This window comes from Neodiprion fabricii, chromosome 7, assembly GCF_021155785.1.
Source record: "Neodiprion fabricii isolate iyNeoFabr1 chromosome 7, iyNeoFabr1.1, whole genome shotgun sequence".
Classification (NCBI taxonomy): Eukaryota; Metazoa; Arthropoda; class Insecta; order Hymenoptera; family Diprionidae; genus Neodiprion; species Neodiprion fabricii.
This window is the reverse complement of record NC_060245.1, coordinates 8249469-8268490: the sequence shown is the minus strand read 5'-3', so window position 1 is coordinate 8268490 and position 19022 is coordinate 8249469. Positions and strand designations below refer to the sequence as shown.

The 19022-nt window shown below is 37.5% G+C and overlaps 1 protein-coding gene across 1 annotated transcript in view; it reads right to left on the bottom strand.

Moving 5' to 3' along the window:
* The window catches only part of LOC124185964 (peroxidase-like), an 80350-nt gene that overhangs the window by 44288 nt on the left and 17040 nt on the right, over positions 1-19022 (bottom strand). Inside the window, exon 2 of the mRNA XM_046577227.1 lies at positions 11055-11245. Coding sequence (XP_046433183.1) covers positions 11055-11185 — 131 coding nt within the window. The 5' untranslated portion in view covers positions 11186-11245. The remainder of the gene's footprint in view (positions 1-11054; positions 11246-19022) is intronic.

Below are 19022 nucleotides of genomic sequence, written 5' to 3'. Positions count from 1 at the left end.
AGTCTTGTGGATTTTTAATTCCGAAACTATAACCTATCGAGTCAATGTTACGACTTTTGCGTCAAAAAGAACATCTGTAAAAAGTTAAAACCGTGTCATCAAAAAAGGTATCAGATAATATTTTTTCTTTTTTTGTCTTCATTCTTCTCGAAAACATAAAATTCGTCACTGTAGCGTATAATTATCCCTAAATGAGCCTAAAATTCGCGAATTATCACTTATTCGAAAGTTTCCTTCGTTGTTTTTTTACGTGGCGGTACTGACTTGACGTCAATCTAATGCCGATTTGCGCTTTTCTTGTAGTTTTCAAAAGCGCAAAATTCGTGACTGTCGTATATAATCAGCCAGAAATGAGCATAAAATTCTCACACAATCACGTTTTCGAAACTCTGCCTCTTTTCCTAGTTTTTGGTATGATTATGCTGGCCTAATGTCAGCTGGCTCAACGCGAGCACTAGCACCGTTTTTTTAAAACGTATTTTCAATCATAAACATTCCTCACGGTAACATTTCACGAGCCTCAAATCAACCTGAATTTGCTGCGTATTCATTTTCTAGGGATTGTTTTCCCTTTCGTAGTCTTAGGTGTGGTAGTGTTGGCTTAATGTTAACTTAGCACCATCACCGTTTTTTGCGGTTTTTTGAAGAGCATGAAATTCAGCATTGTGGCGTTTAATTAGTCTAAAATGAGCCTAAAATTGTGGTATAGTTAGTTTTTCGATTTTCCGTTGTGTTGGTGCCAGCTTAACGGAGGTGAGGTCATCATAATATTCTGTTCATGATAGTACACTATGACACGCCGTTTTACTATTAAATGTCAGAAAAAAAATTAAGTTAAAATTAAATTACCACAAAAAATCAATCTTACATCTGCCACAACATATTAAAATGTGATAGATTAATTTTATGTATTATTAGTGATTGGAAAGAAATTACCAAAAAAATATGTAATCAAAATTGAAAATTATAAAATAAATTGAATTGTTTTTAAAAATATTTTGCGATCAAATAGTAAAACGGCGTTCCATACTACACGTTATTATATTGCTCTTCGTATCTCAAGTTCATCAAAAGTTAGCGAAATGTAACATTCAGCTTTCTTGCCAGTACCCCACTTTTCTCGCCACAGTATCAATAACTGGTGCTGGCGTACTCATATAAGCTTATAGTTCAAGAATGATTGTTCACTCAAATCAACCGGCGGTTACTGGCTTGCTCCCTACTCAGCAGCGGTGGTTTGAGATTATTCTGTGAAGGAAAATAAACTTTACAATGTAATCCTATCTAATCCAGAGATACTATTTCATGCGATTGTTCATAACAACGTCAGCGCTTCAAAATTTTTTCATAATTGATATTCTTGTGCAACAGATTTTTTAAAATGTGCAAAGTTCAGTAACAAATTTGCGATTTGTTTCAAAATGCTTGACGCAAAGTTATCTGTTACAACTTAGAACCCAAATTTTATCAAATGTTCAAAAAATATAAATAAATCTAGTGAAATATAACAACTTTTTTCAGCTTGATAGTAAGCTAGAGGTAAATTTTATCAAAGCTAAGAACATGCAATACTTAAAAATCGTGAATAAAAAATTCGGCTATAACGTGAAATTAATGAAATTTTTATAATAACAATAATGGATGCTATGAATATCAATAAAATATTTTAACTTGGATCAACGATCATGCGGTCGCAGAACGAACTTGTCCAATCCTTGGTTTTAGAAAACAGCTGATGATGAGCATCATTCAGATTCACCACTTCTATCGATTCTCAACGAGGAATCGTGTAACGCCTCTAATGACAACGAATTGCACTTACCTTGCTCGTCGCTGGCCATCTTGCTCACTGCACGAATCAAATGCAACTGATGCCGATGCGCTAGCGACGCAGGACGCGCATGCGCAATGCAGCGAAATGAACGTAGCGCAGACCCGTGCCGAACGCAAAAACTAGTCATACAGTTAACCGAAATAAATCGTGGTAGACACCAGACTATGGCTGATGATCAGTATATCTCTAGTTGAAGAATGTTTTCGAGCATATTCTAAAAATTATTTGACGAATTTTGATTAACGTGTTATACGAATTACAAACTCCGTTATAACTTTCATGAGTTCCAGTTATCTTTGATTTGATTGTGATCAATTTAATCTTTTTCGGAAAACTTCACCCTAGGATGGGTTTTCAGTAATTGAACTTCCAGTATGGAAAATGCACTTTTAATACCTACTACCTACAAAATTGGCTTAAATATGCTAATGCTGTAACAAGAATATTATTGTATTTTCTAATTTTGCAAGATTGAGTGTTGCGTAATGAATTTTTCATGAAAAATTTTTCTGCGTAGAAAAAAAGGCAATTATTGAAAAAAATATTTTTAGTTTCATCAAATCATGGGGAATTCATTCAAAATGGGTTTTCTTCGACGTTTCCGTTCTGTTAATTTGCATCTGTAAAAATGACGACTACCGAATTCTGTTTTTTTATTTGTTAATTTTATATTAGACCCGCGAGAATATCTCAATTACATTGTAAAACCGAGATGCTTGCGAGGTCACAATTTAACAGCTAAAGTGATACAAAATTTTAGTGAATCATTCTCAGAGCCGAATCCCGCTAAGCCCAGAGCAAGAGGAAACCCGGGAAAGGGGGCGTTGGATGCTCGCGGCTGAAAAGCCGCATACGCAAAAGGGCGGCTGTGAAAGCTGCCACGGCCGCGAAGCGCGCTCTCGATGGAGAGACCGCTTCTGGCGAGAAAAAAATTGTGATTTAAAATTGCAAGTTTACGTACAACATATCGTATAAAAAATAAATTTTCATATTATTCATAACTTTATAGTGTTTATCGTTGACTAAAAATTGTCCAAACAACCACAAATGACACAAATGCAAGGGCGTCGTGGGCCTAGAGGTTAAAAATTCGACGGACGGAAATTTCTGTTTCAAAAAGCACCGCTTGGTCCATCGGTTCAAGAGGTCCGAAAGGTAGTACCTCTGCGAATGTCAGCGGGGAACAAGCGGAAATAAAGGTGCAGAGATGTGCCGTGAGCAGGGAATGCATGAGTCGAGTGTCTGGCGCCTCTCGCAACCCCCTATCACTAACAATATTCGACAAACTGAATGGTTCATCACTTCCAATTTTTTTAAGAATTCTTAATTATCGTACTTCCGGAAATAGTGTGTAGTGTTGCCCTACACACCCCCTATCAATATTAGGTGGCACATTCACTTAGTTCACTAGCACGATTGAAGATATACGATTTGTCCGGTTGGGGTGGTTTTCTTTTCTTAGGGCTCTTTTTGGGGGTGAATTGTGATGTTTGACACATTTTTTCATACTTCAAATGTGTAGTTGAGTCTGAGAAATTCCATGATCCCATTTTCAAAAAACCGTTCGACGAACGATCCAAACTTCAACTAGGTCGTAATGATTGATAAAATGCACAGGCATATTACGGAAACGCTATCCATGCAAATTCCACCTCTCGGGGAAACTGCCTGAGGTGTCCCCGTCCGATATCGTCCATTTGAGGATATGTTATTCTACATGAAAATCTAAGCAGCATGTATTTTTTTTTATCGACGAAGAAACGGTTTAAAGGGGTGAAATCAACCCCCAAAGTTGTGCATCGTCAGTGGTTGTTTCATAGTTTCACATACTTCCAGTTGGGATATTTAGATGAAACCAATTGGAGAATAATTCCTATGACGAATAATGAAAAATGCATTTTAGCTGGTTACGACGGGGTTGAATAGTCGAAAATTATAGGGCTTGAAAGTTGAAAAAATCTCATAACTGAAAAACCGTTGTTTGGATTTTAATGAAATTAATTGCATTTGAAGCAGCAGAAAAAAGTAGGGGACACGTATTTTTGCGATTTTCGAAATAATGTCATTTAGAGGGTGAACTACCCTTATACGCATACAGCCGAATTCCCATTAAAATCGCACTATTTTGCTTCAATTCGTCCTATTTAGCATTACAAAGCTCTTTCTAAGCAACAATTTAGGAGCTTCTTCGTTGCAATAAATTTCGGTTGCATTTATAACAAATACCAATCCCACAAATTGCTGAACGGTTTCTGACAGAGTTTCTTTTACGATCGTGAAATCTTCCGGAGCCCGGTATTTAAGTAGTTTGTGAGGTTACTAGAATTGGTTACAAGCTTACAATTTTTGAATCAACAATCCTAATGTTGTAAATATTTAGAACTTTGGTTATAATTTTTTTCTAAAACATGGAAAGAAATCGAAAAGTTAACATGGAATGGCTTGTATAGGTACCATTAAAGAAATGAAAGTTATCTGGTGACGGCAGATGCGCCAAAACAATTACATTTTATTTCGGTGAAGTTCTAATTTTATCTACCTGTTGCGACGTATCATGCGAGACATGAGATAAAAATGAATCAGTTTTTCTGGTAGACTGGCGCGTAAAAAACATCGGAAGTGAAAAAATTAAAATAGCTTGTTGTTTAAAGTTGGACCTGAATTTCGGGCGGATAGCCCAATAGATACAGTCGTTATGTGCAGCCGAGCCCAGCCCCCTGACACATGCTGCTAAAAGTGGTTCGCAAAATGTCCCTCGATTCTGCCGCTAATTTCTACCATTAGTGGCGCTAGTAGTTACCTGACGAGCTTGCGCGCGGTCAGCGAGGGCAGCGAGCGCGTGTCAGAAGTCTACTAGCGCCACGTAGAGGAACTAAAAAACGGGGACAAGACGCGTATAGTTTTTTAGTATACGAGCAGTGGTGAGTGTCAGGGGGCTGGCCGAGTCTCAATTGATTTTATTAATTCTGACCTAGCAATTTTGAAATCATCACATAGTAGATGGTACAAAATTCGAGAAATATGATAATGTCAGATTTGTGAATCGAATATAACGAATGAGGGAAATCGGGACATATTTTCTTTCATTAATCCGAACACGTCAGTTGAGCTCCAAGTCTATAGTCTAATTCTCTTTCTCTTTTTCCGGTCTGTTAATTTTTGCGCTATCCGCTGACCGTCAAGTGCACATTGTTGTATACCGATGAATACAAATCGCGACTTACTACGAACCCTGCAATATATTGAATTACAACAATAATCAGTTCCTTGCTGTCACATTATTTCCGTATTCGGAGGAATATACATTACACCACTCATTATAAGCACTACAATAATGGTGATCGTTGGAAAAATGATAAAAATGTAAAAACTTCTTACACCAGGAACTACGAATAATCGCAACATTATCGCATCCTGAAATTTCACAATGTGAGGAACAAGTTCCTCCGAAACCGAAGTCCGCATGATTTTCGGATTTTTCTGGCTCCATTTTTGTGTAACTACTTTGAAACCAAAAATACTTGAAAAGGTTGACATATCGTGGAAATGAAAATTGATTGTGAGTCATAGATTGCAATTTAATAATGTTATTTCTCAGATGCAAATTGAGATCATAATTCACCAATAAAACACTGTCAGAGAAACACCTGACAAAATTTTCCCACACCTTAAAATCATAAACGTCAAGGGGTTGAATCTTTCCGGTTGTTCCTTTAGGGACAATTTTCAATGCAACGTCTCTATTCGGACGTGTTGCCTCACGTACAGCTGCCGGGCAGTGACCACTCCATGAAATCAATAGTACACTTTTTGAACCCACGTTGGGGAAAACATGCTGCAACCAAGTTTTGAAATGTTCGAAAAATATAATAATATGATATTTACCAGTGTACATGCTACTTTTTCATTCTCATAAGCAAATAATTAAGGAATTTATAACCTGTTAATACCTGAAGTAAGTTTACCGGACTTCGATACTTCTATGTACACATTGTCTGGTCAAAGCAATGTCTGTTGCACAATTGGACCGTGCACACTAGTTGATTCTTTTAGGACTAAAAAAAGTGGGGAAAAAAGTATTCCTTCAGTAGATATAGTTAGCTGAATTGTGTAACTGTGTGTAGTAAAAGCAACTGACTGCACTACAAATTTCACCTTCTTTTCTCCTTCGACTGCAATAGTTCTTCCAGAATGCATCTCCAATTCGAAACCACTTTGATCTGACTATTCGATAAACCGTATATTTTTATATATTGCTTCACACCTTGTACAAATTTTTCAGCTTGTTCTCTCAAACTTTCGGCATTTTCAATCGATTTTTTTGGTAATGAATTTATTAATTTTGTACGATACAATACGATGGGCAATTTTGATTGAATTCACCCGAGGTTCAGATGCTTTAGATCGAAAGTTTTCATGGACTATTTCTTTTCGGGCTTGTAGTGCTCACTTTGTTAAATCATGATCATGCACTGGGTAATCCAGCATTGTGAGAGTCATATTATACCGTGACAAGCCGGACGTGGCGTTTAAGGCAACAATGATGTGGGAAACGAAATTCACTAGAACAAAAGGAGATTCTACGAAAAGACGCCGAACGAACAACAGAATACCTCGTAGTCCTCGTTTTGCTTTCTCATTTTCTTCTTGTAAATACCGTAAAGTGAAAAAGCTGTCTACGAAAGCGAAAACTGCGAAACCGACTTCGACTGATAACCAGAACTAAAGCTACGTAAAACATAAGGAATAACAAATAAACGGTGAGTTGAAGAAGCAGAATAGTTTTATAATTAGATGCAATTGGATAAAAAGAGAAACAAAATATTTTATAGTAAACATTTTATGCATAAAAGGCGTATTTTAAATCTTGCGAACGAATGGATGGATGAATGAATGATTTTTAATGATTTATATTTATAATTTTATTTATACAATTATACACCTCTAATTCAATTATTTGATAAGAGAACGAATATCTTTTTTTTTAATTCTCATGTATTTATGATTTATAATAAAATTAACGATTTACTATTAATATCACACAAATAAATAATTCATTCAATACATAATATATAATAATATAGGTAATATATGTAATAATATATAATAATATACGGAAATTATCAAATCAAATCATCACAGCATCAACAGTGGATTTGAAGTTCCGCCATGTCTCGTCACAAATTCTAGCTATTTTTTCCTTGTATGTTCCGCCCCTATTTGAATAATGCGCCCGGCGACTTAATTGGCGAATAGATTTTACTTTTTTGAACTTCTGGCGGACACTTTCAATGTTTAAATTTTGTTCGCCAGTCCTCCAGTCAACTGCTCTTGACTTGTATTTATATCACAAGTTTTCGTCATTGCTAGTGCATGCATTTGGAGGCGATTTTGGTTCATAAATTGCAAGTGCCCATTCTTCATCCTCTGCTATTTCCATTTCTAAATTTTTATACGGTTCTGCAAAGTACAGGCAACTTTCTTGCTCTATCTCAACGCCAGTGTATTGTGTATTCTTTCATTGCATTTAACAATATCGTTTCAAAATGATTTTTCAACTCTATTTCCTCATTACTTATGGGCGTTTGAGCAATATTCATCGCTTGAAATATTATCACAAGTAACTGTATAACGTTAAAAGGATTGATCTTCGTCTTTGTTATGGAAAAGCAATAATGCACTTTTAAATTCTCAATTACATATAAACCACAAACAACTCATGCAAACACACCACTGCCGCTTTGAGAATTTGATCTGAAAGCTGATAGCACACAATGACTGCAGTTATTGAACTGGCCGCCCGAAATTCAGCTCCAAGTTTAAGCAGCTACGAGAGCGGTGGGGACAAGCTATTTTGATTTTTTGACCTCCAATGTTTTTTACGCGCCAGTCTACCAGAAAAATTAATTTATTTTTAACTTATGCCTGGCATGATACGTCGCAATAGGCACATAAAATTATAACTTCGCCGAAATAAAATGTAATTGTTTTGGTGCTTCTGCCGTCACAAGATAACTTTCATTTCTTCAATGGTATACAATCCATTCCACGTTAACTTTCCGATTTCTTTCGATATTTGGGAATAAAATAAAAACCAAAGTCCTTAATATTTACAACAGTAGCCATATTGATTCAAAAATTGTAAGCTCGGAATCGATTCCAGTAACCTCACAAACTACTAAAATACCGGGCTCCGGAAGATTTCACGATTGTAAAAGAAACTCTGTCAGAAACCGTTCGGTAATTTTTGCGATTGGTATTTGTTATAAATGCAACCGAAATTTATTGCAACGAAGAAGCTCCTAAATTATTGCTTAGAAAGAGCTTTGTAATGCTAAATAGGACGAATTGAAGCAAAATAGTGCGATTTTAATGGGAATTCGGCTGTACGCGTGTAAGGGTAGTTCACCCCCTAAGTGACGTTATTTCGAGAAACGCAAAAACCATATCCCCTACTTTTTTCTACTGTTTCAAATTCAATTAATTTCATTAAAATACGAACAACAGTTTTTCAGTTATAAGATTTTTTTAACTTTCAAGCCCTATAATTTTCGACTATTCAACCCCGTCGTAACCGGCCAAAATGCATTTTTCATTATTCGTCATAGGAATTATTCTCCAATTGGTTTCATCCAAATATCTCAACTGGAAGTAGGTATGTGAAACTATGAAACAACCACTGAGAATGCCCAACTTTGGGGGTTGATTTCACCCCTTTAAACCGTTTCTCCATCCACAAAAAAACACATGCTGCTTAGATTTTGATGAAGATAACATATCCTCAAATTGTGACGATATTATGAGTTCAAAAGTGCCCACGAAATTTTGCTAAGCACAGCCATCTCACTTTAGGCGTCAAGCGGGAAAAACGGCTCAGAATTTGAACGAGTCTACGGCAAGACGCCCAACCAACCGGTTTATAATTCCCCGTAGTGATTGTTTAATCATTGTTAACACAAATTCAAATTAAATTAACACATCGAAATCGCCAGTAAATATCCGTACGCATCCTAACGTGTGAGTCAAGAATAAAAAACAAAACGAAGTTACGAGATCCAAGGAATCATCAATTTTTACAAACTTTTTCGCATTACGGAATCGCCGCGAAGAAAACTTAAGAAGACCGTGGATTCCAAATTTCATCGAAAGACTCTCAAAATCACCTGGACAATTACACGACGGAGCTGCTGCCAAGTATAAAGCAAAAGGATGAGTGATTTTTAATTTATTTATGACTTATCAACTTTTTTCATTATCATCATAGACAATTTTATATCCCAGTATGTGTTAATTCGGGCGTATTTTGTTTTAATTTATTTGTGAATGTTTAAATGAATGTGTAATTTTAATTTTTTGAGGATGGACAGGATTTAAAGAGTTTTTATATGTTATTTATATTTTATGTATATTTAATTTATTCAATTGATAGTCAAAGTCGTATTTATTATCGTTCTCGTCATTTTTTTTTGTAAGCCTGTCCATTTATTTCATTTATTTTTTTTATTTGACCAACGACTCAAATTCTTACTCACCCCCTTATTTACATTTGTTTTTGACCTCCCAGACTAATCTCAATCTAGGCAATAACAACAGCAAGAAACAATTATTTATAAAATGTACGAAGTTGGATGGGGACAGCTCAAGCAGTTTCCTTGTCAGAAGCATATCCAGTGGCAAGTACTGCTCTCGAAAGCAACTCTCAAGACTTATTTTCACGTGGACAAGCACCTTCACGATCAATAATACAGTGTTTAAATCAATATCCTTGGATGTGCGCTTTCATCAAAGAAGACTTTTGTTGAAAAAAAAGTTTTTTCTTCACACAGATACCTTAACGATGTTTTTCTGCACTGTTTGGTAATGGGATACGTTACGCGCGCTCAACTGACTTTGAAAATGATACTTTCCAAGCTAGTGTTATATCATAGTACATTACTAACTAACAATAATAGTGAAAGAAGCGACTACTAGTGTTGGTTTGCTAAGGCTGGTAATCACACAAGTGAAATCACATTTTTCCCGTCTTACACATGATATTCTATTTCTTCTCCTTTCGGAAATTCGCCCATTGTTCTTGTGAAGCGGACGCAAGTGATTGCAGTTTTCATGTGCACTTTACGAGTTGGCGGATATACAACTTAGCGTTCGATTAAACGGTAAAACTGGTACAAAGTTATATGTTCGACCGATCACACATGCGCGTGAAAATAGCAGTTTTATACCTGCTTCACATACACGAAACGGCATTTCTCGTTTTCCGATTGTCGTGTTCATACTTTTAAATCGTGACTGAGATGAGTTGTAAGAATACTGAAATATCTTTTATTAGAGAATCGGTTAAATTTCCCAAAGTTTGTATTTTCAGTTTTCCTTCACGTGATTAGCAATTCCCGAAATGAAACGATGAAAAAAAAAATGAAATTTCAAATTGATGCTCATTAAAGAGGTTCGGCAACATACGCAACGAAAGAGAAAACCGTTACAACCTTATATGCGATTTGAAATATGATTGATTGTTCCGTTGAAATTCCATATTTGAATTTTTAGCACTGTCTGATATCGAAAACAAAAATATGTCATGTCCCTTTTGTAGAAAACTCTGCTATTTTTAAATTGTGGATGAATTTCAGATAGATCTTTAGAAACAACCAAATACACACATTATCCATACAAAAACTTTTTCTTCGACGTTCAGCTACTAACATAATTATGTATGCAATTCCATCAAGAAACTTGGGAATTTTCCGTGAGAATCGCATATTCCCAGAGTAAAACGATTAAAGAATTACCTTTAGAACATACCGAAAATACCTTTATTATCTTGACTTTTTGTCTCCTAAATCTCAATTTAAATTGAATCACACGTTTTTTGATAATTTCAGTCCGACTACTCAATCATAGATACCTACTTTGGAGCCTATAAAACGATATTTCTAATGGTTACAACCTTACGTTGCCAAACACACGATATGTGACAAAGGATACTCTTAGTTTACCATGTATTTTAAATACAATCAAGAAAACCATTGCCATTCTCGGACTGAAAATACAGAATTACGAAATAGTTACTACTTTATATTTAAAATACATTTGTGCGTGCATTTCACCTAACTTTATCCAAGGCCTATTACATGGATAATTCCACGACATACATTTATAAGCAAACAGCTGAATTAAATGAACCATTGACAAAACAACAGATTGATTGTTATACACTCACAGTAACATGGCACAGACACAGCACTGGAAATTCCGAACTCTAGAAGTTCTTGTTCGCAGTATATTGGAGAATTCAGTATAGTTAGGCGAGTCTGTGGGCCGAGTTAACGGCGTCCTTTCCGTAATGACCATTTCAAGTTTTAGTTAATTTCAATACTCTTCTGTTTCATCAGCTCAGAAACAATAACAAGGCTGCAACAAAATATTGGTATTATATTACTCCACATCAATTCCAAATTCCTATGCACAATTTTAATTCCAAATTTATAGAAAATTATCACATTAGCGCTCCAAATCCTCAGCATGCCTTTGCCAGTAATTTTTGGAGATTTGTAAACAATCGCCAAGACAAAATAATTGTAACAATGATTGGGTATCACATTGTTATGATCGTATTAGAAGTAGTCTTGTTCGATCGAGTTCTGATATTAGTTTTATTCCCGACTCAAAAATAATGCTCACTTTTTGACCTGAAAAGCGCTAAGAAAGTGGCATATTACTTCCTTTTCACTGTTTTCACACATCTGTGATAGGAAAATGAGCAATTTTCTCCCGCGTTTACAGGAAATATGATCATTTTTTCGTTTCACTCAGACGTCACAGTCGAATAAAACCCCGAAATCGCTGCCATAAATCGGGAACGCATTCAATTCGGGTGAAAGTCTGTACTTGGGGGTATTTGGGGTCGCTTATTATTAATCCAAAGTCAAACATTTCAAAAACAAAATGCCGAGTCAAAAATGATGGACATATGTGGTGGAATGATGTCAGATTCCTTAGGTAATGGATATAGAAGGGTTCTCGAGGATATTGATTGCGCACATGAGGTCAACATTCACCAGAATTTTATTTGTTCAGAAAATGGCCAATAATTTATTCGGATATACTTCAGAGAAATTAATACGTATAATAAAAAAAAATATTGTTAGGAAACAATTTTTTTGTCAGATTCCTCGTCGTCGAATTCAGAATCAGTTTTTGCTGTAGATTGACTTTTTATTGAAGGCGGGAGTTTAGGATTGGTGGTCGAGTGATTGAGGTAGATGACACAATTGGTTTACTTTAACACAGAAGAATTATTTATTATAAAATACTTGATTAAATTACGAAGAAAATAAATGATGTGATGTAATGTTTGAATGCGCGCTGGCAGAGTTGATGAGCGCGGGTGACTGTTGAGAGTGCACGTCAGTCACTGTTGAGTGTCAGAGAGAGTCCCCGAGTCTGTACTTGCGCTGTGTCCGTGCATCGGTTTTATGCACGAGGAAACAGTTAGGAAGTAGGAGGATGGAAGGGATTTCTTGTCTGTGATAGGACGAAAAGGTACAAAGGAGATGACATGCAGAAAAAATGGGGAAAACCCAGTAATTAGGAAAACGTGCCTAAACTGCGCATGCACGATCAAGTCATAAAACTTGGGTCTGCGTGCGGGCGGTCGAGTTGTAAAAACTCGAGACGCGCGGCGGCGTCGGTTGTAAAGGCTAGAGTACAGTGTATTGAGAGAAGAAAACGAGAATACATTTAAGTACCTAGGAGTTCATAATTGCGGTGCAATAATTCAGGATTAGGGGAAATATGGATTTTCAAATGCATTTGGGATTTTTGGGATTTGTCACGTCCGGTTGTAATTTTCTGTTTAATTTTTGTGAGGCGAAGCCGCGACAGGAGTACCAATTCTACAGCTTCTGTAGATAAATTACGCAATTTATTCTGAGGCACCTTACGGATATTGGAAATGTACAGATTAGATGTTACCATAAGCCGATTCCAAACATCTTCCATTGGTTTGTATCTCGAACACTTTCGTGATAAGTTTCTTCGCATACTTTTGATGTTCTTGCTCCGAGCTTCTTGAGCATCTTCCGATAGTTGGCCGATTGGTAATAATGCATGAAATATTGTTTGCGGACCATGGATGAGAGTTTGTGCGCTGAGGTAGGCATATAATACTACGGGTGAAGTTTGACAATTAGGCATGCAGTTTCTACCGGATATTCTTGAAATTTTTAAGGATTAATCTTATGATCATTCGAAATACCTTTCAGTATTGCGTAACAGTGTGTGATTAATTTTTCGTTGACTTCCATTATCATAGCAGATCGACTTGAATTTTCAAAAAAGCGCCGAGCCGCGTTCTCATCATTAATGCTGCCGAATCCAGGCTCCGGAAAATCCACGATTAGTCATAATTTCGTACGAAAAACCTTTCGAACAACCCTCTTGCTCTCTTGTACAATCCGCTTTTCTTCCTTAGTACATGCTTGCCATTTTTTGATTTTCAATTTGTGACTTTTCTTTAACGAAGAGCATCGATGTTATAACAATCTTTGAATGTAGCTCCACATAAGTAATAACGTTGAGCAGAACTCGTTGATGTCAATGCGTTGCAAACTTTCCCATAGATCATTGTTAATATCATTTTAAATTCGACTGAGATTTCAATCTGATTTAGAATTGTTGCGCAAGGAACAAGTGCCTTCGTCTGGTATGGTTCCGTGTTTTTGTGCAGAAATTGTAATCTTAGTGGTCTACAGAATCGAGAAGACGAAGGCCCAACGTTCTTTCAAATCACAATTTTGGCATTCGATTTACAATCGACAGATACGAGTTGTAATGATACAACTGAAGTGCAGAGCACACTTGAATCCGAAATGCTGTCATCTTCAAACTTCTGCTTATATTCACTTTATCCAGAGCTTCCATCGCAACCCCACTTACAGATAAGGGACATCTTTTTAACATTTTCGTCGGCGATGCTGGAAATAACTTCGCGTCGAAGTAATGTAATACGCTAAACTGTATGGTCCAGTAAAGCCTATAACTGAACTTCTGCTTTGCTTTCTGTAATAGTAATAGCCGTACGGGGTGGATAACACAGTTTTTTTGCTTCTGCTACTTTGGACTAAGGAGAAACCATACGGCAATGCTGTCCAATACTCAGCGATCTCAGTGCTTGGTAGTCACTCTTCGACAATTTACGGTTCACCAAATAAGAAAATACAGCATCTGCAGATTATGTAACTTCGGGTTTTATTTCCAAAGTTTTTCGGTACTTCAAAGCTCTTGTTGGACTTGTCAGCGTTGCATTTTTCACGACTTCCGCAGCATCCAGTTGTCCTGAAGATCGAAGGCTCTTTTGAACAGCATACGCCAACTCACTCGTAGTCAACGTTGCATGGACGTCGTCGGTTTTCCTCCGTTTCGATCTTTCACTCAATGATTCCAACTCCACAAAAGGGCGACCATCTGTAGCGGTCGCGGTCAGTGCAGGTGTCTCCTGAGAAGGAGCAGGTACGGAAAAGGATACGTGCACATTGAGCCATTTCGCATATTTCACGTGAAAATCATTTGCATGCCTATTGACTGTTTACCACTATTCTCTCATTGTGTGAAACAACGTTGAAAAGGACTGTTCGCGCTCGAATCTCGCGGTCCCGCTCGGGCCCTGCGACGTTGAGGGTTCTCAGCCGCGTGGCAGCGGTTTCTGTGCGGAAGCGGGGTCTGCCGGAGGCGCGCGCCATGCTCTTTGTGTACGTCTGCTTCGTTAGTGGGGGTATAGCGTGAGTTAGTTAGGATCGAGTGCTCGAATAGGTAGGACGTGTTGTGAAGCTTTTCCTTCTGCCCGTGCGTTGCGAGTACATCATCATTTTCCGCATTCTTTCATGTGCGTCGATTTTCTTCCGTTCCGCGTAGTTTCAAGGTTCGCGCGTGTCTAGATTTGATTTATGGGGATGCGGGCCATCCTCTGGTGATTGGAGGTACCCGTTCCCGGGGCGAGCGTCGACGCAACGATAGATCTGTAGCCCGAGCATTTCAGCGTTGGATTCCCAAGATGTCGGGACCGCTGTTTGCAGGGTTACGGGCCATCTCGGACGCTCCCCGTTACCCTGCTTCCACGTGACCGTCGGAAGTTGCGGCGTTTTATTTATTTATTTACGTACTTGAAAATTGTGGTTTTTATGCATTCACCCTCTCACTCACTTATCCCATCCCGATTAGCGTTAGAAAAGAATACTTGATAAGTGATTAAACAAGGACTGCTTCATATCGCCCAGTATAGGCACCAAACGTCCACTCTTCTTGGAAATTTTCGCTGAGAGGTGTTCGAGTAGAGCGACAAGTGTGTACTTTAGACGCCCTTTCACCATAACGAAAACCGCCTTCCGTGTATTCAGTAAAACGTCGTCGATACCCGATTCTGTAATCAAGCCACGGGTAATATAAAACTGATTTGCATATGAAAACTTGAAATATTGAACGTAAACTATGTTGAATAAAGTACCATCAACTCATGTAATAAATTGAATTTTTTCTTAAAATACATAAAATTAGTACATAAATATTTAAGATATTGTAAATGAACAAAAATAAATTTCAATTTTATCAAATCATGAGTAAGATTTATCAAAAACAATATGAATCCAGAATAACTGCACTACTTTGTTACGGACACCCTATGTACGCTAAGGCCAGTATTAGTTTCCTATTGTACGTACTAAACATCTGCCCGTGCGGGGTAGCGCGCTTCGTCCTCGCTCAAGCTATGTTCATACAGCCAGAACCACATTTTCCCACAGGATACCGCTGGCACTTTGTGGGTGTTTCCGATAGTTGATAGACTCACCTAAAGACCTCAACTTAGATAGTTGGCCGATAGTGGACGATAATATACTTTTTGTCCATTTGAAAGTCGAAGTCTCGTAAATCAAATCGTTATCGCTAGGGTACCGCACACGGCCGTATTTTAGGCAGATAAACATGACTTTTCAATTTAACTAATACATAAATATTTTTCACATACCTCCAGGAATAGAATCTATTTTGGAGAATTAAAGTCGGATTCACTATTGAGATATGGGATTTCGAGGATTGGTGTTTTTGCTCAGTATTCTCGCGCGGCACGTGCGCTTTGTACGAAGGCTGACTGAACTAAGGGAGCGAGCTAGGTATAAAATGGACGACCTTACCCTTCCAGCTTTGAATGCACCAATCATTTCTGTACACAGCCCACTGATCAAAATTCCCCGAATTCAATTTTCACTTTTTCGATTTATAGCCACGATTTCGGGGTTTCATCCCACTCTCCGGACAGTAAACCGAGCCGCGGGAATAATCGTCGACTTTACTTCCTTGTTACATAATGTACTAATTTGTCGCCTATGGTTGTGTAGGAAAAGTATTGGCGTTGACCAAAAATGACGTTCTCCAACTTCCAAGAATGATAATGCTTTTGGGCCTTTACTATCCGTAAGACCGGATATTAGAAAGATGGCGGTCTGTCAAATGGCAGGCGTACTACATCAAATTCGTTTGTGAAACACGTAAAATGCCGTAAAATATAGTGTTTTTACAGCATATCAGGCATAAACGTTTGTAAACGGAGTGTCATAATTTTGCTGTCGCAGAAATCGTTGGATCGAGAAAACATCCTGAACTGAACTAGGAAATACGTTCTAGCAATCACTTGGAAGTGTTGGAGTACTTATGTAAGCTAGTATTACGTAATCTATTTATGATCATTAGGGGTGTGCGGATACTGAAATTCTTTGGGTAGGGTCGGGTTGGGTACCCAAAAATTTCGGGTACCCAAAAATCTCGAGTCTGTCGAAAAACTGTCGGGTTTGCCGAAAGTTGCAGAATTTTCGAAAATTTTGCCATGAGTCTCTCGGAGATTTTGTTTTTCCCAAAGATTTCGGGATTCCCGACCATTAGTGGATTACTCAAAGACTTCGGATTACTTAAAGAAATCGGGATTGCCAAAAAACCTGACCCGATGCAAACGCGACCCAAACCCGAGTTCGAGTACTCGAAATTTCGGGTACCCGCACACCCCTAATGATCATCCATATTATATGCACCATCATCATAATTAACGTACGTAGGCTGCTCAGAGGATATTCCAATGGCGTTCAGAATCATATTGACGTCAAAGATGCGTACTTTCTCATACCCGTAGCAGAACGAAGCTGTAAATGGCTCCGGTTATTCTAAGGAAGGCTATACAAGCTTACATGTCTTCCTTTCGGCCTATCATCGACCCTACATATATTCACATAAATCATAAAACCAATCGTGACCAAATTGAGAAAAAAAAAGGTGGACTTCATCGATTTACCTTGATGATATCCTATGGATGAGAAATACTTCTGAAAAATGCTCGGAAAACATACTTCGAACAATAAAGATGCTTTCTTCCCTAGAATTGATCATTAACTACGAAAAGAGTCAATTTTCCCTGAGCTTAAATTGTCAGTATTTGGGATTTATTGTAGATTCAGATTCAATGAAAATCAAATTACCGATACAGAAGAAGCCTAAACTATTATACCTCATAGATGAATTCTGGTATAGGTGAATTAGCGTACCCAGAAATAGAGCCGAATATTGCAAATTGACGAAAAGAGGAAAAGTAAAAGTGCAGGCATCAAACAATCAAAACATAAACTAAAAGCGATAATACCAAACCACATAAAATCCAAATTACATTGGTGCTATCCGCCACGCAATTCGAAGAAATACCTTCACTCTGGAAATTTATTCTGATGCTTCCACATCAGGTTGAATGCTCATTGACAAGGAAAAAATACGGGAGGATTTTTGAAAGAATCCAGGAAAAATCTCCACATAAACAAACTAGAACTGCTAGCAGCATTGTCTGAGTTAAAATGCTTCGCATCAGAAGTTAATAATTGCGAACTATCACTTACAATTAGAATAGACAACACGACAGCAATTGCCTATATTAACAAAGTGGAGGAAGTCCAATACCCACAAATAAATGACCTTGTCCGTAAATTATGGCAATAGTGCGAATCAAAATGAATATGGGTTTACGCTTCACTACCTTCAAGTGAAACCGTAGACGTAGACAGAAAATGCCGACGTTTAAAAATAGACACCGAATGGAAACTACCAGGCTGGGCTTGGAAAGCAATCACTAATAACTTCGTCGCTGCATCAATCGACTTGTTTACATCAGGAAACAATACAAAAACAAATCTCTTCTACTCAGAGCATGAAGACCCAGATGCTTAAATAATGGATCCATTTACTGATGTTTTTATGCACTACCAACTTTTTCAATGATATTCAAAACATTAAGAAAAATACAACTAGACAAAGCAGAGGGAATTATGGTAGTTCTCCTATGAACTACATAGCCATAGTACCTCATCTTCAAAATACTACTTATTGAAACACCACTGTAATTCAAATCTCTAACATCATTGGTCTCTTGTTCCTTTAGATCAATCCACCAGCCACTAGCCGAGAACCTTATCCTGTGTACAAGATAGCCTATTCCACGCATAGATCAATAGGTCTTATTGTCATTTCTGAACGCTCTTAGCTGTAAGTATCAGGCATAATCCATCCTACTTGTTGTGTATCAACACAATTTCTTTAATACAAATAGTCTTTTTTTAATCTATATATTGTTTTACGGTTGGTACTTCCATAGAAGATAAATCACAAGTCAGGTCAAGCCATCTAGAAAAGGCAAAAGTCCCACACCTGGCAAGGTAATGCTGCGCTGAAGGAACTACGACCCTAAACAATAAAGAAATATCGAACAATGACTAAATAAGTAAAGAGTCAGTCGTACAAGACTTCCAGCGTGGGTTTTTTACTTCTTAATTATTCTCGGGTTTTACCCGTTTACAGAACTTGGCTGCCAGAGGTGGACCCTGTCTGGACTTCAGGTACGCGAAGATGCAAAAGAGTCGCGTATTGTTCAAGTTTAAGACATACCTGCATGCTGCCACTTCCATCCTACATAAAAGATTTTCACTCCTATCACAAATACTTCCGGTACAAGTTCTTGACCAATTCCAAATTCCCACCAATTACAATAATCGACCAATGTGAAAAATAAACGAATCAACAAGCTCCTACACCCTCCACATATCCGTAAATCCTCCAAATTCCTTCTTCGATAGTCAACCAAAAGGACAACAATCTCAAGTCTTGA